The sequence below is a fragment of the Pelodiscus sinensis genome, chromosome 1 (genome assembly GCF_052426305.1).
Source record: "Pelodiscus sinensis isolate ZL-2025 chromosome 1, ASM5242630v1, whole genome shotgun sequence".
In the NCBI taxonomy this organism is placed as follows: domain Eukaryota; kingdom Metazoa; phylum Chordata; order Testudines; family Trionychidae; genus Pelodiscus; species Pelodiscus sinensis.
The window spans coordinates 153,436,782-153,462,659 of record NC_143052.1 but is presented as its reverse complement, the minus strand read 5'-3'; the positions used below and the strand labels follow the sequence as shown (position 1 = coordinate 153,462,659).

At 43.8% G+C, this 25,878-nt stretch overlaps 2 protein-coding genes across 12 annotated transcripts in view; one reads left to right on the top strand and one right to left on the bottom strand.

Moving 5' to 3' along the window:
• ATG3 (autophagy related 3) overlaps positions 1–12,231 on the bottom strand; it is a 33,067-nt gene extending 20,836 nt beyond the window's left edge. The window contains exons 1-5 of one of the 2 annotated variants that reach the window (XM_075906881.2): positions 12,041–12,231; positions 7,589–7,630; positions 2,842–2,891; positions 1,950–2,006; positions 1,711–1,781 (exon numbers count right to left, since the gene is read on the bottom strand). In XM_075906881.2, the coding sequence (XP_075762996.2) occupies positions 1,711–1,781; positions 1,950–2,006; positions 2,842–2,891; positions 7,589–7,630; positions 12,041–12,112 (292 nt within the window). In that variant the 5' untranslated portion in view covers positions 12,113–12,231. The remainder of the gene's footprint in view (positions 1–1,710; positions 1,782–1,949; positions 2,007–2,841; positions 2,892–7,588; positions 7,631–12,040) is intronic. The other variant, XM_075906889.2, reaches the window with a different exon arrangement.
• Positions 12,231–25,878, top strand: part of SLC35A5 (solute carrier family 35 member A5) — a 38,646-nt gene continuing 24,998 nt past the window's right edge. For 2 of the 10 annotated variants that reach the window (XR_003090889.3, XR_003090888.3), the window contains exons 1-4: positions 12,598–13,214; positions 15,689–15,835; positions 18,234–18,332; positions 22,381–22,514. Coding sequence is in view for 5 of the 10 variants with exons in the window: in XM_075906822.2 (XP_075762937.2) it covers positions 15,712–15,835; positions 18,234–18,332; positions 22,381–22,514 (357 nt within the window). In the remaining 5 variants the exon portion in view is untranslated. Of the gene's footprint in view, positions 12,429–12,505; positions 12,577–12,597; positions 13,215–15,688; positions 15,836–18,233; positions 18,333–22,378; positions 22,515–22,666; positions 22,819–25,625; positions 25,767–25,878 lie in introns of those variants that run through there. The other 8 variants (XM_075906788.2, XM_075906822.2, XM_075906805.2 and 5 more) reach the window with 8 other exon arrangements.

The following is a 25,878-nucleotide window of genomic DNA, read 5'->3' as shown; positions in this document are numbered from 1 at the left end:
GCCAATAGGAGAGCTCTCTCCTGCTAACATAGAGCTACTGCACAGGAGACCTTACAGTGTGACAGTAAAAGTGTTTATATCTGATTTAAGGCAAAACTGACATTTTCATTAATATAAACAGAAAGCTTGTCTGAAACACTCAAATCCAGCCCTGGAGAAAACAATTAGTACATAAGTGCTATACTTTGTAAGCTGACTGTAGAGGTGTTAATGGGTATCTTGATAATAATTAACTGGTACCTGGTAGCAGCCCCCCGAATAGGGCCACTGGCTCTGCGCAGGGCTGCCATTTCTTGCCCCATGTGAGACTAGGAGCTGGCAGCCCCATGAAGGGCTGGAAACAGCAGGGCTGGAGCAGTCACTGTAACAGCAAGGGGACTACTCCAAACTAATCAGGCTGGAGCAGCCCCCCCAACTGTCTCCATTTAATAAGTTAACAGGTTAAATTTAACATTTAAGTGGTTAATAAATTAAATGGGATTTTACATTCCTACTGTAGACGGTTCACAAAATCAGGGCATAGGGGCAGGGTCCTCTAGTTTTCGTTCTGATGTCTCCCTGACAACCGATTAGTAGAGTGCTCTATGAGAACTTTTCAATAAGTGTTTAAGTCAAAGGTTATTATAATATTATGATACCAGGCAGCTGAGCATAAGAAATCTGGAATCTTGGATTTTCTTCAACTGACGAGAGGCGACAAAGGGCACCAGCTAAGGAAGTATATCACTTAGCCTGCAGTCTTTTCTACTGTCTGCATAAGAAGTTTGTTACAACCGTAGGTAGCACTGGCAGGTGAATAATTCAATTATATCCTGTGCAGATCACAAGGGCCCCTTGAGGATTTCAAGTCGCCAAAATGGGTGAGTCAAGTCAAAGTGTGGAATATCACCTTATGAGGCCATAATTCAGGCCTTCAATCACATCTCTTTTGTAAACCAGAACTGAGGGGGCTAAATTGACATCTTTGCTATAAACAAAGTTTGGCACAAAAGATGGTGTTTCTTTTCAGAAAAGTAAGCTTCCCCCAAAGTTTTGGCAGAGATGCAAGTTGTTCCTCATAGCAAATGGGGCAGTCTACACCACCACTAGACATTGCTTTAAGTGTGACCATCATTTGAGCTCTTTTACAAGAGCATTCTATAGTGTCACTGGTATGGTGATCCGAGTTACGCAGTTGTCATGAGATTAAAAGTCTGAGTGTTACCAAGTAAAGCATTTTAATATAACTTTAGTAAGCCAGGAAGAACCAAAAGATCCAGCAGTGGGGAGGGTGAAGGAGGAAGAATTTTAAGTTAAAACCTTACACCCTACGTCCCTGCTAACCACAGGAGTGGAAGGAAAAGGAGAGAAGAGCAAGCAAGCAAGCAAGGAAAGAGAAGATCACCTATTTTTAAGTATTTCTGAACTTGAAGTTTTCACTTTCACAATGCAAGCTGAAATGTGACCCCAAACATATTTACTATCTTGCTGCTCAGTGATGACAAGTTCTGAGAGGCATGAGATTCTGGATACTCAAGTTCATATAATCTGCTTCTTTTCTCACCACAAGATGAAAATGCAGAAGATACAAGGGAAGATTAGTTTCTATTTTCTATTGCCAATTTTAGATCTAGGATAAGAGCTGGGTCTACAAGCATGGCCTGCAATTATTTTTGCCCATTAATTCACAAGAGCTATGCTGCATTTAACTCTACTAAGAGCCATTCTTACCATTTTTAGTTACCAAAAACTGTTTGTCTGTTGGCAGATAAGCCTTGACCTTTAACTCTTCTCCTGAAGCCCTTTAAAAAAAGCATACCACAAAAAAGTGAAAACTTGTTTTGTAGACAAGAACACTATCTTCAGTCTGTGTGGTCAGAAGACAAAAATACCAATACCCTGCTTCTGCTTGAGATTAGTAACCACCACATTAGTAGTAGCAAAACTTGAGATATACTGAAAAAACTTACCTCTTAAAACATACCAAGTTGACCAGTGAGGTGATCCCAAGTGCAAGCAGGAAGGAGCTACAAAGAAGAGCTTTCACTTTTTCATCTCACATACTATTTTGACTTGCCATGCTGACAAAGCTAGATGTACTAGTTTTACATTACCCACATGCATAAACTTTGTCTTGCCCAATAATATAGACACTAATTTTATGCTCTAACCACTAAACATTTCATGATTTTTTGTGTGACACAAGACCCTGTTAAAATATACCAAAAACATTATTTATACCTTCTCATTGTATTCCAGAAAGGTAAAAAAGCCTTCTCAGAGCAGTTATGACATTTGTTTTCAGAGCAGATCTATACATCAGCATTTTCTAATCTATAACTTAGCTAGATATGGATTTACATGATCAAATGTTAGCATAAGCTATTGTTTTAAATATGTAGGTTACATCATGGCACTGAATTTACAAGCAGCCCCTTGTAGTTAGTTCAGTGATTCTCTACCACCATTACAAAGAAAATGGTCTCAAGATTTCACAGTCCCCATAATCAATGGAGCAAAGAAAGGCCCAAATAAGCATGAGCCTGCTCTTACCATTAGAGAAGTACTCTAGTTATCAGAGTGGTCTGTTTTCTCTGGTACCTCAGAGAAACCATCCTGACTGAGACTACAAATAGTAGCTAATACTAAAGCCTCCCTCCAAAAGTGTCATTTGGATCATTACCAAGACAACAATGGGATAGGTTCTACTGCCAGAGTTTGTCTAGATTTAGTTCTCATCTGTATTAAATTGAGATATGCCATACATTTTTGCATGTGTATGCAAATTTAACATAACAAAAAATGCTGTCCCTCCAGCATTCTGCACCTCTAACTCTCTGTGCCTCATTCTCTTTTACTTACCATTGCCAAGTAGGACAGTGATGAACTAAGTGGTCTCCAGCTGCTACAAACTGTTTGGAATAAAAAGAAAAAACATGCACTAATGATGTATTTAGAATGAAGAAACTTATACATTTCAGCAATATTAATTCAGTTGTACAGAAATTATATTGAACACATTTACAAAAATATGATTTTCATTGTGCTTCACAAAAGCAAAAGCAAAAGCAAAAGCAAAATAATTTCCCTGCAGTGTTCACAACCAAACATGGTTACATAAAGAAACAAAGTTAATCGGACATCAGTTATTCATTGTTAAAGTTGAAAGAAATTAAAGGAGTAAATGGACATAAGTATTATAGTATGGCAGTGCCCAGAAATAGCCAATCATGAATTGGTAAAGCATGGTAACTGCAGTGAATACATATGAAAATAAGTCTCTGTCCTGAAGAGCTGGATTTTAAGAACTCCCTTTTAATGAACTGTAATTGAAGTAAAGAAGTTTCTTAATTATATTTCTAGCATCCCTTAAAGATATTTTTAAAAATAGCATTTAAAAAAGTTACATATAGAGTGATTATTAACACAATCTAATCCAGTCATTTGTTTGTCCCTTTATTCTAATCAGAATGGGGCTGGGGGAGAAGGGATGAACAGCTGAAGTTTTAAAGTCAATGTGAATTTGTTTTGCTTGTTCTTTGTTTAGTTTTTAAAACAACTTACAGATCTGTTCCAGCTATACTTCCCAATTTTAAAATACTACTTCACAGTAAAATGCTGCTTCACTGACTGAAAGCTATTGCAGACGGGCTTCACAGACTACTGTGAACAAATTGGCCAACCATTTTCTCTTCATGTGTCCCAGAAATATTGCAAGTCAGCATAACAGAAAATATCACATCATTTGTTCAATAGAATACATTTACTCCACAGAATAGTCATTTTCTCTTTTTGGGAAAATGTCTTGACATCAACCTCTATTAAAAGTGAATTTAACAGTAATGGGAAAACTGTAAAAAAGTTAGTGAAGGTCCATAAAGCCACTCACTCACATGCGAGAACACTATGTGTAAAGCAGAAAACTGCAGCACTCTTTATAATCCTGCACTTGTTTAAAAATACTACACTGGATTGCTTGAGTGGGGAAAATGGGTACAATCCATTTGAATGACATGATCAATATAAAAATGTAACTTTACATGAATTAACACTGGAAATTACTACAACATTTTTAGTTTTGACAGTGAAATGAAGCGAGTCAGTTTCACTTTGATTTCCAACATTGCAGGAAAAGTGTTTTAAGTTAAACATCCTCAAACATTTTTATACAGAATACTCATGTGACAACCAAAAAAAAAAAGGGGGGGGGGGGGAGAATCCAAATATCCATAGATAACACTAGAAACAAGGGGCAGTATAGCAGCTCACTCAGTCAAGTGATGCAATGGATAAGATAGCTAGTCTGTCACCTCAAAAGGTATTAGACCTAGCTTTAGTCTTATGTCACAAAGTTGCCACAATCACAATTTGCAATCAGCATTTCAAAGAGACCAATGATTGGAATAAAAATACAAGCTTGGAATTGGAATGCATTAAAAAAGTGGTGCAAGTTTGTGTACCAGCAAAACATGAGTTATCTGGGTACAAGCACTGATTAATTGCTTGTGCATTATAATTCATTGACACACTCCAATATAACAAACACTATCATTAAAGAAACAGCCTTCTCTTATACACCTGGCAGAATTTCTCTTTAATGATCACTGCAGAATAGGGTAAAAGCTACTGCTCTGAGAACTATTAGGGATAATGGAGAAAGATTTTTTAGAAGACAGATAGCAGACACACAAAAATTCTACCCTAAATCTCTCAAGACATCTACCCTTGGTGCAATGATTCACTACTTTACACCCCTGACCATTTGCTTTAATATATTTCCATTGACAGGAGACACCCTGTGAAAGTAGCTGTCTTTATTCCTGGGGGGGAGGGGCAGGGTGAAAAGGAGGAAGAGGGAGGAAGAGTGGAGGGGAACCAAACTCAAAATTATGGAAGACATGGAAACCTAACAATGGCTAAGGAACCATCCAAAAATCAGTTACGCCATGGAGCCAGAGATCAAACGTATTGAGTTATAGAAACTGTATGTGGATCTTATGACTCAATGTTGCCTAATAAGGACACACTTTCACAGATTATTTTAAGACAACTCAGAGCATGTCTGTGTATCTTAACATGGGCCATATTTATGAAGATGGAATCAGAACTAGGGGCCCAACTGATACAAGATACTTATGGCAGAAAGGCTATCGAGTTACAGAGCCTAGGAAGCCAGAGTTAAAAAAAAAAAGAAGAAGCCGTAATGCTTTGAAAGCAAAGTGCTAAAACACATGAGCTCTCAACCTCTTAAGAATCACTACTTTTGAGATTAGAGGACAGGCAGTCTTCGCACAGGTCCTACAATAAGAATATACACCATACTATGTCACACCAATGGCCCATTATATCTAAGAACCTACCTCTGGCATGGACTTGAAGCTGATAGGGATGTTAGATATCATGTAATTGAATAGTCGTGTAGCTGCATAAAATCTTAGCACTTACATGACTATTCGATAGTCCCTGGGGGCGGGGCTGGCAGCCAGTGCACTCCTGGGCCTCAGCCACCCTACGCTGCTGCCTTTGATACAGAGGCAGCCAAGGCCGGGGGAGGGGGGGGGCTGGGGGGATGCATATAGTCGAACAGATTAACCTATAAATCCAGGCTTATCATGTAGTCATCTACACAATGACATCCCTAGTATCTGATGCTGCAAACAGCAAAGACTCCCTACACAGTCCATATAGACAGCTGAATAATGAGGGGAAACTCCTTCTAATTAGATATTCCTGTGCAGTTTTCCTTCCACAGATGATAGGGTTAAGTATCAGTGATTCAGAGTTATTTAGAAATATTTGTGGGGTTGCCATGAAATTAGAAAAAAAAAAACCTACCACCTCAAAGGATTGCTTAGCACTGAACAAATTAGTTCAGGCTATAGTATACAGGCAGTCCCCGGGTTACGTACAAGATAGGGACTATAGGTTTGTTCTTAAGTTGAATCTGTATGTAAGTCGGAACTGGCATCCAGATTCAGCCGCTGAATCTGGACACCAGTTCTGACTTGCATACAGATTCAACTTAAGAACCCCAGGCGTCCCCAAGTCAGCTGCTGCTGAAACTGATCAGCAGCTGATTCCAGGAAGCCCGGGGCAGAGCAACTCTGCCTCGGGCTTCCTGTAGTCAGCCGCTGGTCAGTTTCAGCAGCGGCTAACTTGGGGACGCCTGGGGCAGAGCAGCTCGGGTGCTGCTGGGTTGGTCCAGTAGTGCGGCCGCTCCTCGGCGCTACTGGACCAACCCAGCATCACCCCAGCTGCTCTGCCCCAGGCGTCCTGATTCAGCCACTGCTGAAACTGATCAGCAGCGGCTGAATCAGGACACCTGGGGCAGAGTAGCTGGGGTGCTGCTGGGTTGGTCCAGTAGCGCCAAGGAGCGGTGCTGTGGGACCAACCGGCAGCGCCCCACGTGCTCTACCACAGGCCCCGGGCTTTGCTCCACATCTCCCTGGTCTGCTGAGGGGGGCACTAGCTGCATCCCCCAAAGCAGACCAGAGAGACACGGAGCAAAGCGGCGGAGGACCCGTGCCGGATCCGCTGCGCTTCCAGATCAGCTGGAAGCGCCGGGGGTCCGGCCCCGGGTCCTGCGCGGCATAAGTCGGATCCGCGTAACTCGGGGACTGCCTGTAGTTCATTCTATAGTACTGGGTTAGCAAAAACGATCTGGTAAACAGAGCTCTCCTCTGGCATGTAGTTTAGCTCCACAGAAAAGTTTCAGATGACAGTACTGGGATAACATTTCTGCCTCATTTATCTTCTTATGTTGTTTGTCTTGTGAACACTATCTTAATTTTTTTTCTGACTGCCTCCTTCCTTCTCTCTGCATTTGTCTTAAGCTAACCTCTCTCCTTCATCCCCTCTCCCCAATCATTTTACTTTTCTGTGGTCTCTGCATAGGCAGCTACAGGGACAACAGCTTTCAAACACTAGTCTTTTATACAAGGACAGGAAGAGGAAGAAAACCAAAAAGCACCATTGCATTTTATATATAGAAAAAACAGACCAGCATTTTGTAACCCTTTTTCCTTTACAGCAAATTTCTTTGTAAACTGCTCCTGAAAGCACCTACAGGAAAAAAAAGGCCAAGCTAGGGCAGCCTATAGAGTGCAGGGAAATGCTTGTGCATGGCATGGGACCAATAATGTGTTATGACCCCACCACATACTCAGTAGCAGGCGAACAAAACATATGGTGGGAAGCAGGACTGCTTTCAGTAAGTGAGGGAGGTCCCTGGATTGTTTAAGGGAGTTTTCAGTCCAATGAATGCTTTACTTCTCAGACTTCAATGCAGAATGGAACTGCTGCTCCAGGAAAACCAAACCACCTCAAGAGTGTTCAGAGAAGGGTGGGTTCTCCCTCAGCCTATATCAGGATGCCTAGGGTCTGTGCCCCCAACAGTATTTCAAGAGGAATTCTGTTGCTGACAGACTTGGGTTACTATCCCTCCAGAAGCAGAAATAGTTTGCATATAATCCCACCCCCAAACTTTCACTCAGTCAGCAGTTGCAGGAGTCAATGTAAGACCTACTATAAAGTTATGGCAACTTTTACCACAATCTATTAATATTTTAATAGCTTATTTTAATACATTTTATAAGTTCTGAACACTTACTTCTTCAGGAGTGATGACTCCAGTTTCTTTAAACTTTGACTCCTACGATAAAGACAATTCAGAAACATTTACAACTCTGTTGACATTTGAACCTGCACAGCTTAAGAAACTGCTAGACACTGATCCTGAAATTGCTTCTCTAGGTAGATCTGTGTACAAACCTGAAGTCAGTTGTGGTGTCAATAAGCTGGTTTATAGCCAGCCTGCAGTCATTTTCTATAGTACAGAACATTCACGAGAAAGTAGTTCTTATAGAATCCAAGAGGTTATAAAAAAGTCACATAACCAAAGCATATTTTTTGCAATTATAAACAATTCAGTTAGCTAACAGGAGCAAAGAAGAACTTCTTTGATCTTCTACCTCTTTGGCAAGCATAGCACTGATCAATAAGAACCCAGAAACTCAGCCATCATTTCTGAAACTGCTCTAAATACTAGGGATGTTAGCAGTTAGCTGGCAAACCATTTAACTGATGAGCAATGCTTATTGGTCCCAGTTAGCCTCAACAACCCTCCTTCTCCTGTGTGCTCTGCATTTAAAACTCAGACTGGCAGGCTGGCTCAGTCCTAGCCCACTGGTCCGAGTTTTAAATGAAGAGCATGCTAGGGAGCTGCCTGCCACCTTGTGTTGCTGCCTGTAATACAAGTGCGAGGTGGCAGGTCAGCATGGGGAACCGTTTTAAAAAGTGCAAAAAGCATAGTTTCTTTAGACAGAAAGGATACACTTATGCTGCATTTCTACTAGGTATTTTAAAAATCCCATCCATAGAAGGAAGAAAGACTCAAGTGGAGGCCTAATACATGACCTGAATTAAAGTCAGCAAAAAAAAAAATCACGATCTAAGCAAGTCAGGTCCTTTCAAACGCAGATGCTTGTTCACTCTTTGGTACATGAGCTCAGCAACAGTATTAGTATTAGCATTGCTAAAAACCATTGATTATATAAATATATTCTGGCAGGTTAAGAGAAAAATCTCTCAACCTAGCACACAAGATTATTTGACAGAAGCAATGAATAGTGATGTTCTGTGTGAAATATCAAGAGAAAGGTACAAAGAGACATAAACCTCAAAGCACGTAAGGGGATAGGCAAGTAGTCTGACTCAGTCTATAAATGCAGGGATGCCTCACCTTAGTCCTTTGTCCAGCTGCTAATTGGGCTGGATCATTGTCACGGGCATGCACATATTAAGTTTACCTGTAGCACATGAGGAACTAATACTGTACTTTGTCAGCAATAAACCTGAGCATCCTCACTTCTGAACAGAGTTTGTGGTCGTCTTGGGCAGTTTAATTGAAGTCAGCTGTGAAAGATCTCTTACCAGAGCCTGTGCAGCACATAGTGATTGTGCACACATGTCAAGTATGGGCTGCATGTTTGATAACACCATCTACTTGGTTTGTTCTTGTTTTGTAAAAAAGAGCTTTGAATTAACATTTTAGTCTCTCTCAACAAACAGTTTAAAGTACAAAGATGGTATACAGCATATGTCTTCCTTGATTACAATGTGCTACAGTAGTTAGAGGGAGAGATTAGGAGTTAGAACACATAGGTTCTATTCCTAGCACAGAAAAGGACACTCAGTAAACTTAGTCAAGTCACTTCACCTCCTTGGGCTTCAGTTTGTTTCTATACTTACAACCAGTGCTGGGTTATGTTGCAAAAACTTAGCTAAAACATGACAAAACTAGGGATGTTAAAATCATTTAAGTAACAGTGTAATCACTGAAAATGTAAGCAGTTACACATAGGAGGCAGATGGCTCTCTGGAACCAGTGTGCTCGGACCTACCCACCCCTATCCTGCTGCCTCTGATACATAGGCAACAGTGGAGCGGGAGGGAAAGGGAAGACAGCTCCCCAGGACTCAGTGTACCTGGGGAGCCAGCTTTTAAGCAGGCTTTCCATGCATACCAGGAGTCTGCGTGTAACCATGAATGTTAACCGATGATGAGCCCAGGCTTATCTGTCTTCACTGTTTTCATGCAGGAATAGCGGAAAATTCAAATACTGAACAAACAGCAAGAGAAGAGAGAGACTTTTCTTTTAAAAAGAGATTAAGAAACGCAGAGGTGGATACAACTATCTGCACCTGTTAAAAGGGTTTTGGGTATACTAGACTATGTCTACACCGTAATTACGACAGCTGCAGCTAGCAAAGATCAGCTGCAATTATCTAGCTACAATCTACACAAAGTCTTATTTTAAAGCCTTGTCAACACACAAAAATTATACTCCTTGAACTACAGGCAGTCCCCAGGTTACGTACAAGACAGGGACTGTAGGTTTGTTCTTAAGTTGAATTTGTACGTAAGTTGGAACTGGCGTCCAGATTCAGCCGCTGCTGAAACTGACCAGCGGCTGACTACAGGAAGCCTGAGGCTTCCTGGAATCAGCCACTGATCAGTTTCAACAGCAGCTGAATCTGGACGCCTGGGACAGAGCAGCTGGGGCGCTGCCGGGTAGGTCCCTTCAGCGTTGCACCTCGGCGCTGCGGGGACCAACCTGGCAGCCCCCCAGCTGCTCTACCCCAGGTGTCCCCAAGTCAGCTGCTGCTGAAACTGACCAGCAGCGGCTGATTCCAGGAAGCCCAGGGCAGAGCAGCTGGGGTGCTGCCGGGTTGGTCCAGTAGCGCCGAGGAGCAGCACTACTGGACCAACCCAGCAGCACCACAGCTGCTCTGCCCCAGGCGTCCGCGAGAAAAGCCTGGTCTGCTGGGGGAAGGGGGGGGGGGGCAGGGCGCACTAGCTGCGCCCCCCCCCCCCAGCAGACCAGGGAGACGCGGGCGACGGGACCGAGACGCGCCGTGGTCACGCCGCCCGCATCCTCTGCGGCTTTGCTCCGTGTCTCCCTGGTCCGCTGGGGTCCCCCCAGCAGACCAGGGAGACGCGGAGCAAAGCCACTGAGGACCCGGGCGGCGGGACCACGGCGCGTCTGGGTGGTCCCGCCACCCATGTCCTCCGGGGCGAGAAAAGCCCCATTCATAAGTACGGATCCGACATAAGTCGGATCCGCGTAACCCGGGGACTGCCTGTACATTGGTGTAGTAAGAGTGGAATATATCTACCCCTTACTCCCTGACTGTGGACTCAGTTATACCCAGGTGCTTATACCAGCAGGCTACGTCTAGACTGGCATGATTTTCCGCAAATGCTTTTAATGGAAAAGTTTTCCTTTAAAAGCATTTGTGGAAAAGTGTGTCTAGATTGGCACGGACGCTTTTCTGCAAAAGTACTTTTTGCGGAAAAGCGTCCGTGCCAATCTAGACGTGCTTTTGCGCAAAAAAGCCCCAATCGCCATTTTCATGATCGGGGCTTTTTTGCACAAAACAAATCTGAGCTGTCTACACTGGCACTTTTGTGCAAAAGGACTTTTGCCCGAACGGGAGCAGCATTTCCTCAAGAAGCACTGATTTCTGACATGAGATCGTCAGTGTTCTTGTGGAAATTCAAGCAGCCAGTGTAGACAGCTGGCAAGTTTTTCTGCAAAAGCAGCTGCTTTTGCGGAAAAACTTGCCAGTTTAGACACAGCTGCACAGTTTATTCCTGTAAAGCAGGGGTGGACAAAATACAGCCTGCTGGATCTGGCCTACCATGACACTCTGGGCTAAATCCTGTGCCCTAACAGGACACTCGGGCAATGTTGCTTAAAGTGAATGGTTGCTGGGGCTAGCATGTGTGTCTCCGTGTGGCATGCTCCTTGATCGAGGCAGCAGTGCCAGGGACACAGTGTTGGGAGAGCTTTTAAGACAGTTCCCCCAGCACTAGCTCCTGCTTCCTCCCCACCCTTGCTGCTTCTGATTGAGGCAGCAAGAAGTGGGGTAGGGGGAGGAAAATGCAAATAGTTGACTCCTCACTTACATCCCTATCCTGTACCTGAATCCCTTACCGAGAGCTCCCGCCTATACTCATCCCAGAACACCCTCCCCCCACTCCATTAATATCATAGAAAAGTGCAGCCCTTGACCACTTACCAAGTTATTGGAGTGTTCCCTCCCCCATCAAAAAGTATTGCCCACTCTGTAGCAAAGAAAAGGGAAGAGGCTACTGTGGTGCAGTGCACCTGGGATGATGATAAGTGTGAAAAATCAGAACATTTTTTTTTCCTGGGGGGAGGGGGGGCTGCGAGAAGAAAAAGGCCTAGTCATGTACAAGGACAAGCCCCTAGTATCCGGCGGGTGCGGCCACCCCACCCACAGGCACCTTTCCGCCTGTGACGCCGCGCTTCTGCCGGCACAGCCCTTAGTGTAAACACGCCAGCAGGGAGGTCGCGCCCCCCCAGGCCTGTCCCCGCCCCAGGCCGGTGAGTCACTGCCCCGGGGCTGCCACCCCGCCTCGCTACCCCCTCCAAGGCTGCCGGCCGGGCCAGGCACAGGAACGGCGGGGGGAGGGGCTGAGTGCCCGCCCCAGTCGGGCCCGCCCCCTGCGCTCGGGGCCAGGCGGCGGCCGTTACCTTGAGCACGGGGGTGAGGTACTCGGCCACCTCCAGCGCCTTCCCCTTCACCGTGTTGATGACGCTCTGCATCCTGCCGGAGCGCGCGCGCCCGCCCGCGCGCGGGGGGCCCCCCGAACGCCCGCAGCCCCGCTCGCGCCTCAAGCTCGCAGCGCCCACCACCGCTACCACCCGGAGTCACATGACCGGCTTTTTACCTCCCGCCCCCACACGCACGTGACACAGTTGTCCGGCGAGGGTGAGGCCTCGCCCTCCCCCCTTATGCTTGCGCGGCAGAGTGCCGGCTAGAGCTCACGACGCGCGCGCGCAACTGACGAGACAGACGCGCGCGCGGAACGAAGATGGGAGGGGGAGAGAGACACGATATGCGCGGTGGATTGTAGCAAGGGTGAGGAATCACGTGGAGATGGCACATGCAGCCCCTCCCACTCCCGCTTAGCACGTGACTGAAGTGTGTGTGTATGGGGGGGGTGTTTCCTGTGTATCGTTGCGCGTGCGCGAGTGACGATGCCGGAAGCGGGAGCTACGCCTGCCTGGTGAGCTCGGCAGCGCCCGGGATCGGGGGCGGGGTTTGTCAGTTGGGCGGGCGGGTAACGCTCGTTTTCCTCCCCTCCCCTCCCCCCATTGAGGGGGACGCGCGCGCTGTGGGGGCGGGGCTGCCTCGGGCCGTGAGCGCCCGGCGCCGCAGCCCCCAGAAGCGGGACCCGACGCGCCTCCCTTGGCCCGGGTCTGACGCGGGAGCGTCCCGGGCTCCACCTCTCTGGCCCGGGCAGCGGGGTGCGGCGTGCCGTCCTGCCCGCCCCGCGTGACGTCCTGCCGCAGGGTGGCCCCCGGGAGCAGGGCACCGGCTTTCCAGGGTAAAAACACCGGGCCGCTCGTCTGCACGGGCAGCGTCTTCGTGCCCCGGCTCCGGGCAGCTGCACTTGGCACAGCCGGTCCCAGGCCCTTGGCTCTTTGGAGCAGCGCCAGTCAGAAACAGGAGAGCGTCTGCGCGCGCGGTTCCTAGTGTCGGTGCCTCCCCAACCTCAGTCCAGTAATCCTAGGTCTGGAGCCTGCTGAGGTGTTGCTCTTGGTAAGGCTGGGAGATCTGTGTCCCGATTGGACCGGTGTAGTTGGACCAGTGGAAATGAACCAGATCCTGTTTCTGCACATGAGATGTAGCAGATTGCCAAGGGTAGCAACAAGATTTTTTTTTCTTTAAATGTGAGAAATCATAAAATACTAGGTACCTACTATGACTATGACGTTAGTTTAACCCCCCCGTAGTTATTCACCATGGTACAAATACAGCTCTCTCCCAGCATTGCTTTTTTTGAATCTTCCACTAGTGCAGTGGTTCTCAACTTGTTTCAGTCCATGGACCACCAGGCTAATCAAAAAATTTTCGTGGACCACTTCCTTTCTGAGACATGATAAAAAAGAGCAGACAATGAACATTTTGGTTTGAAATTTATTTCTTACTAACAGATTTTTTTGATTTGCTTCTCACTGATAAGCTATTCAATGTTTGGAATGGTACTTGATAATTCACAGTGAATATTGCTTTCCAGTACAAGCCAATTCCTCTGTTTGGACTTAATGTGCAACAAACACGAAAGTCCAGTCTCACACATATAAATTGATGCAAATGGCAAAAAAAATATCTGACTGTGTTTGCTGACAGATTTGGGTAACTCCCTGTCACGCTGGCCCAAAATTTCTCTATGGTAGACTGCTGGTACACGTCTTGAGCCGCAAAATCATTTTTCAGAGCCAAGAATTCCTCCTGCAGATCCTCTGGAACACTGTTAACATCTGTTGTAAATGGATTCCTGATGAAAGATAATTCATCCATTGTCCTGTTCCCCTCCAGAAAGTATCGTTGGAGTTCGTCTCGTAGCTTCCATAAATGATCGAGAACTTGCGTCTGAATGGCTTCCTTTTCCCCCGAGCATGGCCTCCACATATGGAAATTGAACCAAATTATTGCCTTAGACTCTTAAGATCCAGAATTCCAATTTGTCAAGAAAAGCCTTGATGATGCTTTGGTGAGAGAATGGATTTGCACCTGTCTCTTGCAGCTGAAGATTCAGTTTGTTCAAGATTCCAAAAATATCAACAAGATACAAAAGTTCTAAATTTGACTGCGTCAACACATTTTGGAATTCCTTTTTCCCTTGATCCTGGAGAAATAAATCCAATTCCTCTCTCAATTGAAAAGCTCTGTTGAGTATATTACCTGTTGGCAGCCACTGTACAGAAGTGTAGAACAGCAACACATCAAAGTCGGAACTCATGTCCAGGCAAAATCTTTTGAACAGCCTGGTGTTCAGAGCCAGTGATTTGATGTGATTGACTACTTTCACCAACCCTTTGAAAACGGCATTCAGTTGATCAGTCGATGTTTTGGACGCCAAAGCTTCCCTATGAATGAAGCAATGAACCATTGGAGCGTGCTGTTTCACCAGCGTTTGGAAGCCCGATTTTGAGCCCAGCATGTCAGGTGCACCATCAGATACCCACAAGATTTACCCAATCCCCAGACCATGTACTTCAAAGAAATCGTTAACAATTTTCATCACATCCTGAGCCTTTGTGGTGGTATCAAGAGTCTTACAAAAAAGAAACTCATCTTTGAAGTCTCCCTCAACCATGTATCATGAGAACACCCAATAGCTGAGAGCACAATGCAATGTCGGTCGATTCATCTAGTTGTATGGCAAACAATGGAGACTTCTTTATTTCATCCACAACTTGTTCACTGATGTTCTGTGATATCTCATTTATCCCTCTCGATACTGTGTCGTTAGAGACAGATATATCATTCAGCTTCCTTGCTGCTTCTTTGCCAAAAACAAGCCACACCACCTCTTTTGCACTGGGAAGCACAAGTTGCTCTACAATGGTATGAGGCTTCTTGGCCTGTGCAACTTTGTATGCAACAATGTAGGAAGCGCGCACTGCATTGCTTGACTTATTGTAGAATGCACTTGTTGAGTCGAGGCGCTGCCGTTTCAGACTTGATAACCGCTGCTCAAAATAATCTTCATCCTTTTGCAACAAGTTGGGGTGACACTTTTTGAGATGGAGTTTCAGCTTAGCCGGCTTTATTGAATCATTCCCCAAGACCTTGAAACAAATAACACGTGGCAAATTCACACCTTCTTTTTCTTGACAAGCGAAGCCGAATTTGATGTAGTTCTCCGAATACTTGCACTTGACATTTCTTCCTGTTGTTGCCATTATAAACAAACTACACCACATCTGTAAAACAGCACATGTACAACAGGATGAACGACACAGCAACCGCTCAGCACGACGGTGGCAGCTACACTAACACTCAGAACCTCAGACAGAAGTTACTGGCAACGCAACGCAGTTGCATCCTAGGTAACTCTATGGATGATGTGCTGCGTGCTTGTGAACACGGCATAAAACAGCCTAACAGTGGCGCCTGCTCACACCATGTGACTTTGGACAATGTTCCTGTGGACCACCAAAAAAGTCACCATGGACCACCAGTTGAAAACCACAGCACTAGTGCATTCCAGTATCTCTGTTCTGCTGCTGGTCAGAGATTTTCTGAAGCACCAAGAGAATGAAAGGAGGGTATCTATTATCAGTGTCTGAACATAAGTATACAAGGTATTTTTATTTTGTTGTCCAAAGGGCATTGACAGCAAGGCAGCAAAATGAAGTGCTCCAGCCATTCTATATGGTGCACCAAGTCAGCCTTGTACACCTGCCTTTTAGGAGGAGCATTCGTTACCTTGGGCTCAAGTCGTATTCTCCTGATGAAGTATTCTGCCAATGAAGGTAAGCTTGGATGTTTAATACATAATGTACTGCATGCAGAAGTTAGAGTTTTCCATTTAGAGTAAAACAATGTAGATGCTGAGATTAAAGCCTTCTATTGCAAATATATTTACTGGCTTCAATCTCCTTTTTGTGGGCTGTGTTTGCTGTTGCCTTTCACCTGCAGGTTTGTTGGGGGCATAAATGTTTCAGGACAGATTCTGTTTTTGGGGGAGCAGTGCACTTACTGGATACAGGAGATCTGGATTCTGTTCCTCATTTTGCCACTGACTTGCTGCATAACCCTGGGCAAGTCTGTGCATCTGTTTCCCTATCAATAAAATGAGGATAATATCACCTCTTTCATGTAAATCTCTTTCAGATCATCTGATGACAAGAGTGATATAGGAGCTGCTTGCTTTTATTTTGCAACAGGTTTTTCCTATGCTGAAAACCTTTTTAGCTTTGATGCTAACTGTATGCTTGTTGTTGGAAGGTGCTGTCCCTTCAACTCTCACAGGAGTCAGCCTTTTTGGATCAGGTCTTTTGTTACTATATAGCAGAAGTGGGCAGTAATTTTTGATTGAGGGGCCACTTCAAGATTTTGATAAGTGGTTAAGGGACATGCTCCCCTGTGTAGGGAGTACGGGATCTGAGGCGGAGGTTAGGTGCAGAAGGAAGCTTGGGGTAGGGGATTGGGGTGTGGGAGAGGATGTGGGGTCTGGGAGAGCGTTTGAGTGAAGGAGCGGGTTGTGTCCTAGGGTAGGGATGTGAACAACTAGTCAACTATCCGATAAGCAAATGCCTATTGGACAGTTTACAGGCTAGCTGACTAGTTGCTTCCCTCCCCCCCCCTTGTTGCCTCTATCAGAAAGAGGCGAGAAGGGGGTACTCAAAAGCAGCAGTGCCACATGGAGCCTGGGGCCAGACTCCAGGCTCCACGCGGCACTGCCACTTTGAAATGCTGCATCCCTAGGCTGCACACGGCATTTCAAAGCGGCAGCGCCATGTGGAGCCTGGGATCAGCTGGGGACTCCCCCGCTGACCCCAAACTCCATGCGATGCTGTCGCTTTGAAACACCACGGGGAGCCTTATGTCGGGCTCCCCACAGCGTTTCAAAGCAACAGCGCTGCATGGATTCCTGTGCATTTCAAAGTCATGGAGCCTGGGGTCAGCGGGGGACTCAGACTCCCCAGCTGATACCAGGTTCCACAGAAATGGCGTGTTGGATCCTGGGAACAGCTGGGGAGTCCATGCTCCATGCACAGCAGCACAGCTAATCCTGGAATCAGCCATGCGGCGCTGCCCCTTTCAAATGCCAAGACAGCATTTTAAAGGATCAGCACCGCACAGCTGAGCTGGGAATCAGCTGTGTGGTGGCAGCGCCGTGAAGCCCTGGGTCAGCTGGGGACTCCCCAGGCTCCAGCGCAGCATTTCTGGGAACTCCCCAGCTGACCCCAGGTTCCGAGTGGCACTTCTCTGAAACCCGGGGTCGGCTGGGGACTCCCAGGTGCCCAGCCCATGCCAGGGGCAAAAATGCTAGCTCACCGGGGATGCGGCTGACACTCTTGGAAGGAAGTGTTGGGGAAGCTGGTGGTGACTGAGCAGGTAGGTGGCTGAGGGTTGGAGTCCTACCTAACCGGAGGCAACCACCACAAGCTTCCCGAGGAACAGAGCTGATTTTGGGGCAGCGATGGAGCCCAGGGTCAGCTGGGGACTCCCCAGCTGACTCCTGTTCAACACAGCATTTCCCCTGAACCTGGGATCAGCTGGGGAGTCCCCGGGCTCCACGGCGCTATGGCATTTTAAAGAGGCAGCTGAGCCGTGGATATCTTCCCCCACCCCCCGTTGCTTACCTCTGTATCATAGAGGCTGCAAGGGCACGAGGGCGGGGGAGAAATCGACTAGTCAGCAGACTCTCCGATAAGCAAATGCTTATCAGTCAACTAGTCCTAAACATCCCTAGTCTAATCCTTAAAGAATGGTTAGCCACTTTAAAAATCTCAAACTTGTAAAATTGTCAGATTTGTGTTGTTTGTGGGGGGAAAAAAACAAAGCTCAAATTTACTTAAATTGGGAAAGTAGCATTCTGTAAAGGCTGAACTAATTGTAATCAAGATTTCCTAAGGAATTCAAACTTGTGAGCTTGAGACTAAGCTTGGAAACGTCAGCCTGGAAGCAAAATGTTCAAGAAGTTGTGTGCCATTGAAAATTTGGAGTATTTATAATTATGGTAATGAACGTAACCTTAACTTAAAAGGGTACATCATTTATGGGACCTGGTGAAAACTTTTGAATGCGTGCATTTAAGTGGTTCTCAGGGAATTATTGTGCTCTTTCTGTTGCTTTAAAGATGACTGAAAAAGTTGGAGGAGTATGAATGTTTATTTGCTGTAATAATTTTGCTGAATTCCACAGATAACAAATATGATTATCTTCCTGCAACTGTGAATGTGTGCTCTGAGCTAGTAAAATTGGTGCTATGTATGGCAGTGGCACTTTGGATAACTACAAAAGGTAAGTTCATATGCCTAAAAATCCATTAGGAAATTGTTCACCTTGTATTTTAAATCCTTCTGCTCTTGTATGATGGATTCAGTACAATCATTAGACTCTCCCATGGTACACCATGTGTGTAGTACACCTACAGTAGTAATTGAGACAGCATCTTCACTGAGAGTTAACTTGAATTATACTCTGCACTCAGTTACATTAATTCAAGAGAAGTTAGCTTGAGTGACAGAGGTTACGTTGTGAAATAATATGGAGCATTTGTGTAAGCTTCATAGAATGATTGGGTTAGCAGCTGACAAACTCAAGCTGTAGGTTTGGTCTACATGTGGAATTTATATTTGCATAGACCCTACTGAAGACTCAGTTATGTTGATAATGCTTCCATCAACATAGCTGACATTATTCAGGAAAGTAGTATCATATGCTAACCTGCTATCTTGGTGTAGGCCAAGGGTGGGCAGTAACTTTTGCCCAGGGGCCACTTCAAAAATTTTTGAAGTGGCTGTGGGCCATGCTGGAAGAGGTGGGGCCTACGGAGGAAGGGGCAGGACTACCCCACCTCCAGATCATGATTAGTCTGGGGGAGGGAGAGCCTCTTTGTCCCCCCCTTCCCACTAGGCACCCATGCTCTGGAAGAAGCTTGGTACGCTCCCCTGTCCCCAGGCCTTAATTGGCTTGAGGGCGGGGGAGAAGCAGGGCCTCTGCGGGCTGGATCCTGCCTGCGGAGTCCCTTTTGCTCACTTGTGGTGTAGGCTGTGTTTGTGATACAGGACTGTGCTGGTATATTTATGCTGGTATAGTCTCTTGAATGCAGACATACCCATGATTTGTATGCCCTGACAGGCAGCCAACTCACGTTAAAAGCATCATTAGGCTGTAGTGGAGGATTTTTTGTATGGATAGGGCTTGAGCTAGGGACGACACTCAGGTAATAATGTGAGTTAGCTCTGATTCTGAAGTAATGACAACCCCTGCATCTGTGATCTTTTCACATTTTATCAGCTAAGCAGGTTAGGCTTCACTACCTAATGCTATGAAAAGTGCTGATGGTGACTGTTACCGCTCTCTCAAAATTCCCTGGACTGTGAATCACCTTATTACCCTTTGCTGCCAGTAGGAAGGAGTTTTACCTGTGCCTAGCTGGACATCAGCTCTCTACTGCCAGCCTGTCAGCCACTGAAGCACTTTCCCCTGAGCTACACTAGCCTTGTCTTTACCGTGCAGGTTAACAATAGGTGCACTCTGGTCCGTCAGTCTTTTTAAAGAGTTTCTCTTTGATATGCAGCCCCTGAAATTGGCTATTCTCAGAAATTCCAGATCTCCTGTCCCCAAAGGCACAATGTACTGTACTGCAGTTTACTAGTTTTACTTGAAATCCTCTCCCCTATATAGTGCACAAGAGCGTAATAATGGAGACAAAAGAGAGTGGTGGAAACAAATGGTTACAATACATGCAAAACACTAAAGGATGAATTTACATCTACATTCATTAATAATTATCGTTTCTATCTAAAAAATATAGTCTGTAGCAGATCTGGCTTATTTCACAGAAACTGGAATCCAGTTTTTCATGAGACCATTCCTGCTTCTCGAGATGTAATCAATAGAAATATATTGAGTGGCTCTCCACACTCTGTGTTGTACTAAAACAGTCTGGGTATGTCTACACTACAGAGAAGATTGAAGCTGCTGCTGTCAATCTTCCCTGGTTCAAATTAGCATGTCTAGTGAAGACACACTAATTTGAGCTGAGAGGGGCGCTCCTGTTGAAGCTGGTAGTCCTGCTTCCACAAGGAGTAAGGGAAGTTGAAGGGAGGGTGTTCTCCCTTTGACTTCCCGCAGCGTGGATAGTGCCAAAATTTGAGTTAAGGTACTTCAACTTCAGCTATGCAATTAAAATAGCTGAAATTGCACATCTTAATTCAATCTTATCCTATAGTGCAGACATACCCTCTTTTATCTGTATTCATAGGCGGGTTAGTGTTTCTCTTTCCCTGCCAAGTGGTTTCAGTTGTTTGCAGTTGCCTCTGATGGTTTTCAGTTGGAAGTGTTGGGAGTGAGCAAGGCTAGATAATTTAGTCTTCGACACTGGCTAACCAGAGCAGAGGGTGCTATCTCTCTCTGTTTAAATGAGTCATCACAGAGACACATTATGCCTTGGTGTCTTATTTTTACTCCCAGTCCTTAAAGCATACTTTCAATATAACTACATTGTTCCTGAAATACTACCCATACGTGCATCTTGCAATGATTATGAATCTTTACAAGTTATAAGCTTTCCGTAGATGACTTGTATATTACTCTTTATGGATAATTATCTTGCAAAACATGTACATCTATGGCTATATCTACACTGCAGAGTTTTTGTGCAAAAACGGCCATTCAAATGGATAATTGGAAATGATACTTGCTTGTTCTGCTAGTTGTGTTGTTCATTGTATAACTTTGAACAGATCCCTTGAATGCTCTGTTGTCCAGTAAGCTTTCTAAAGCTTGTTTAATGTTTTAAAAACACCTTGAGAGACTCGTCAGAAAGGCACAATAGAAAACAAAATTATTGTTGGATGCAGATTCTCTTTTCCACCTAGCCTTCTCTGTATCTTCATAAAATGACAAGACTCTGGGGTCAGTCTCACCATTTCATAGAGCAAAATAGCAGAATACTGATACTTTTGTATATGAGAGAATGGACTTCAACCATTTTATAATAAAGACTGAAAAGGAGCCTAAGTAAAATATTGCTTTCCACAAATGCTAATGAAAAAGCCAGGTTCAGAAGATCATAAGTGCAGTGCACAGCCGTTGTGTTAAAAAGCAAAGCAAATGAAACTTTTTTTTCACATGTAATTGTAATACCCAACAAACTACAGTAAACTTCCAATAATCCAGCACCTTTAGGAACCAGGGGGTGTCGGATTATCAGATATGCCAGACTATCAGAAGGGGGGGCTATGAGGGGCCTGGAGTGGGGTGGGAGGGGATGCCACCCCAGACCCGTCATAGCCCCGCCTTACGATAGTCTGGCTCTGCCCCAGGTGTCCCTGATTCAGCCGCTGCTGTTCAGTTTCAGCAGCAGCTGAATCGGGGATGCCTGCAATAGAGCAGCTGGGGTGCTGCTGGGTTGGTCCCGCAGCGCTGAGGGGCGGCGCTACGGCACCAACTCAGCAGCATCCAGCTGTTCTTGGGGATGCCTGGGGCAGAGCCTCACAGACCATGAAGACGGCACATGCTTGTGCCACCTGCATCCTCTTCCCTGTGCTCAGAAAATAAATACTGTTTTTTAAAGTTCACATTTGAAGGAGTAATGTCTCTGTGGTCAAGTGTCCACACTGATGATATCCTACAGAATCTAGTTATGGAAAGTCATATTATAGGCATGGCCTACCTAAGGCTCATAATCTTGCATCCTCTCACTGCCTTACTCTCTGCTTTGTCTTGTCATGCCATGTCTTCTGTTGTAAGCTCAGTGGGAACGAGGACTGTCTTTTTTTTCTGTAAAGTGCTACTACTGTACTTCTGAGACTATATAAACTAGTCTCTTAAATCTAGGCTATTTTTTTAAATCTAGGCATGCTCAATAGTCAGCAAGAGCCATTTCTATCTGACTGCCATTCTTTGGGCATCAATAATGATGGGTAGTCTCATTCTCATTCCTAGTTAATATTATGTAAAAATACCACCAGCCTTGTTGATGCCTCTCTGCTGAGGCAGAACACTGAATGACTGTGGAGACTGAATTTTTACTCCTCTTACAGGTTGTTGCTTTAGGTAAACAGTTGAAGAGATTAACAAGACAATATGGGGGAAGCTAGTGCTGCCTGTGTTGTGTATATCCTGTGAGTTAATGGAAGACTAAAATCTCCAGGGTTGTCATTCTGACACGATTCATCAAACACTAAATTTGCTTTAAAACAAACAAAACAAGCAATTGGTAGTCTGTCAGATTGGAATTAAAACACACTTCTATTAATCTAGAAAGTCTTTTTTCATAATTCTAATCAAGTTTATTTTACTGGCTGATTTATTTCATTTTTTCTTTTATTTTTTTTAGAGGGACAGTCATATGGTGACTTCGGATGCACTTCATGGAGGGCATTTTGTAACTACATGAAGTGGTCAATTCCTGCCTTTTTGTACTTTTTGGATAACCTGATTGTTTTTTATGTATTGTCCTACCTCCAACCAGTAAGTATACACCGGTCAAATAAAATAGCATTGAAGTGATGCAAGTCTCTCTCTTGTTGATATTTTGTTAGTTGGGGTTTCGTGATCCTAGTTGCCCTGTCTAAGGCACAAGGACTGTGTTTATTAATCCCTTCCATCCAACTGCCCATCAGATCCTGTTTTGTAGCTTCCATTTGAGAGAGAATCTTTCTGAAGAATCTACTTCCTGCCTGATTTAGAGGTAGCGTTGAGTGGCTTCAAAGTGATACAAGACTTGGTCTTGCCTCCTCCTTTCTTGAGCTCAGCATATCAGTTTGTTTTGAAGGTGGGTTTTGAGTCTCATCTATCATATGGCTCCTGCCATTAATGTGTTTATACAAATGACTTCAGTCATTTTTGTATTTTGCTTTCATTCTGCACCAATACCATTATGATTAAACACCAAAAGTAGGGAGGAAGAGGTGAGGAAAGAGTTTTAGATGCTTATTTTTTGCATGTAATTATCTCTAATACTTGATAATTTTTATTGATACCAGTGTAACAGATATTTGCTGTTTGATTCCAAGTTCTACTAATAAAATCTAGTTTTCAGAAAAATTGAGATCTTCCTTTTAGGGTTGGGAATTATTTGTTTGTTTCAAGTTTTACTAGTATTGACTAGAAACAAATGGTTAGTTTTGACTAATAAAATAACAGGAAATTTTCAATGTAGTTATCATGACACTAGAGAAACTATAGTTAATCTAAACCTTTATTTTAACTCAGAGGCTTTTTCTAAAAATTGTCTTTTTAGGGCTCAAAGGGTATTTTAAAATAACACGTGCTGCTTTCATAGCTTTTTAAAGGTGAGCACAGTATAGTCCTGAATAAATTACAGGATCTGATGTTTGAAAGATTATATCCACATGCAGTTATTTTATTAAATAAGCAATTTTGTTTTTGGTTGTTGGGATCTTTTATAATACAGGTATCACACAGAAAGCTTGTATCCACACTAGCAATTTGTATTTCTTCCCTCAAAGTGAACATTGTTCAAAACCCTTCCTTTCCTTCATATAAATTTTCTTTAACTTTCCATCTGGCATATTTCATAGAGGTTTATTAAAATTGTAGCCCTATAATGGTAAAACCACTATCGTAACATTTCAGATTTAAGTGGCTCCTGGACTGACTCAATTCTGGAAGGCATGGTAAGCTGCATTTGAAGGGATAGTATCTAGTTGGATGAAAGAAGATGCATAGCCATCCTTGTCTCATGTGATTTTAAAAACTACCTAGATAGGAGGTTAATTAGTATTTGGCTGTTGTTTATTTAATATGACTTAAAAATAAGATTTGATTTCGGTTGAGACCTGATGTGTTGCTTAGTGGTCTGTGGTAGATTTTGCTCTGATACTTGCTCTGTTTTCTTGCTTTTTGGGGCATCAGTGAATAAAAACTGGAAACCAGTGTTGGGTGTAACACCATAGATTGTTATCATGTCCTGTCTCTACAGATTTTGATTTGTACTTTGATGACCACAAAGCAAAAACAAAATGCAAATGGAGCGCATGTTTCTTTTGTGCACCAGTCCTGTATTTGCTAGTCCATCTTTTGAAGAACCTCCACTGTCCATTCTGACTTCACCTATTTAGTCAAATATTTTTCCTACTCTTAAAAGCAGAACTAAGGACATTTTATGCTTAATGGTCTAATAACAGTTCTAAAAATTGAGACTTGGATTTTACAAGTCAGGAAAATCAGAGGAAACCTTACTGTGACCTCTTATGTGTATTCATTGCACTTAAGATCTTTGTTTACATGGGAACACAATATTGGAAAATATGATGTGCTACTTAGCAAATAATACATTAGATTATAATGGAATGAAGCTGCCGTTTATACTGGTTAACAAGGGCAACATTAATGCAAAGTGAATATTGTGAATTTAAAAGCATTTAACAAAGTTCAGATTATATGCACTATATGGATATTATACACATGTATATAAATATTTGATTAAAACCTATTATGTAACAAAGAGATTTTCATCATAAAGGTCGAGTGCAGGGAACACCTCAAAACGAGTTAAACCCAGATTTTTGGGTTTGTCACTGTTCATTAACCAGGCTGTGAGGAAAGCAGAGGCGTTTAACAAATATATTTTTGAAAAATTAGTTTTAAACTCTATACTTGTTCTGGGTTCACTCGAGTTGCACCAGAAAAACAAGGTTCTAGGACATAAGATACTACAAGTCTCAAACAGACATTGGTTCCTCTGGTACTTCATGTACTATCAATGTTACTTTCGCGGATGTTTTCACTGATCCCACAATCTGCTTGGTGAGGCCAGTTTTGAATTTTCCTTGGTAGTTTATGTTCAAAGACTGTGGTTAATTCTGTGCCAGACATGTTAATGGCAAATCCCCTATTTCTTACCTGAGTCCATCTGGAATGCCTTTGAGAATAGAGTTAAGTTATAGAAAATCCCTGTAGGAACCTGAATTGAAAATCTTCTGACTCTTAAGATTTTAAAGTGTGGTTCTGTTCTGAAAAATGCTATTATTTATGAAGTATCCAAATCATAGTTGCTCTGATTGCCCAAGTAAAACAAGTGTTGTTTTAATTACTTTAATACTGCTGCAAATTGCCTTGGCTTTTGAAAGGCAAGTTGGGTTCTTTTCTTCCACACATTACACCCATGCAGACCTGTTATCTTCAAATTATGCTTTGTTCCCTCTATGCAACAGCATTAGTCCTGTAATTAATACCTACTTGACAATTAAGTTGTTGAGTGAGCCAGAATAGACTCCCAAAGCTGTATTGGATATGCATGGCTAGCCAGAGTAAAAAAAATATGGCACTCCGTTTTTGTTTTTTGTCTTCAGCAAAATCAGAAGTTCTGACTCAGATACTTTCAAACAGTAGTGGAGTGGAGCTGTGCTTTAAACATGTGTCTCCATGCGCTCTTTCGAGATAGTAATATTGCTCAAACTTCAAAGTACAAACAGCAAGAAATGTAGCATACCTACAATTTAAATGACTACATATTCTATGTATTAATTTTTACAGCCATGAATAGTTTTTATTTGCCCAAAGTACTAGATCCAGCACTCACTGAAATCAATTCTAGTTTTTTTCAATCCTGTTTAGCCCAGGGTGAAATCTTCCCCATTGCAGAGAACCCTAGCAAAGTTTCTGCACACTACATAATCCATTAATTTGGAACTGGCAAGTTATTTAGGATCTCATGTGGTTCCTCCTCACAGAAGTGAATTTCCCCTGGAGTGAAAGGTCAGTCCCAATAAGATCGTTTTTGCCGTGGGGCCTTCTGAGAAGTGAATGGTGTGAGTTGATTTGCTGATCAGATTCTGTCTGGGTTGTAACTATGTTCCCTCTTCTTTTT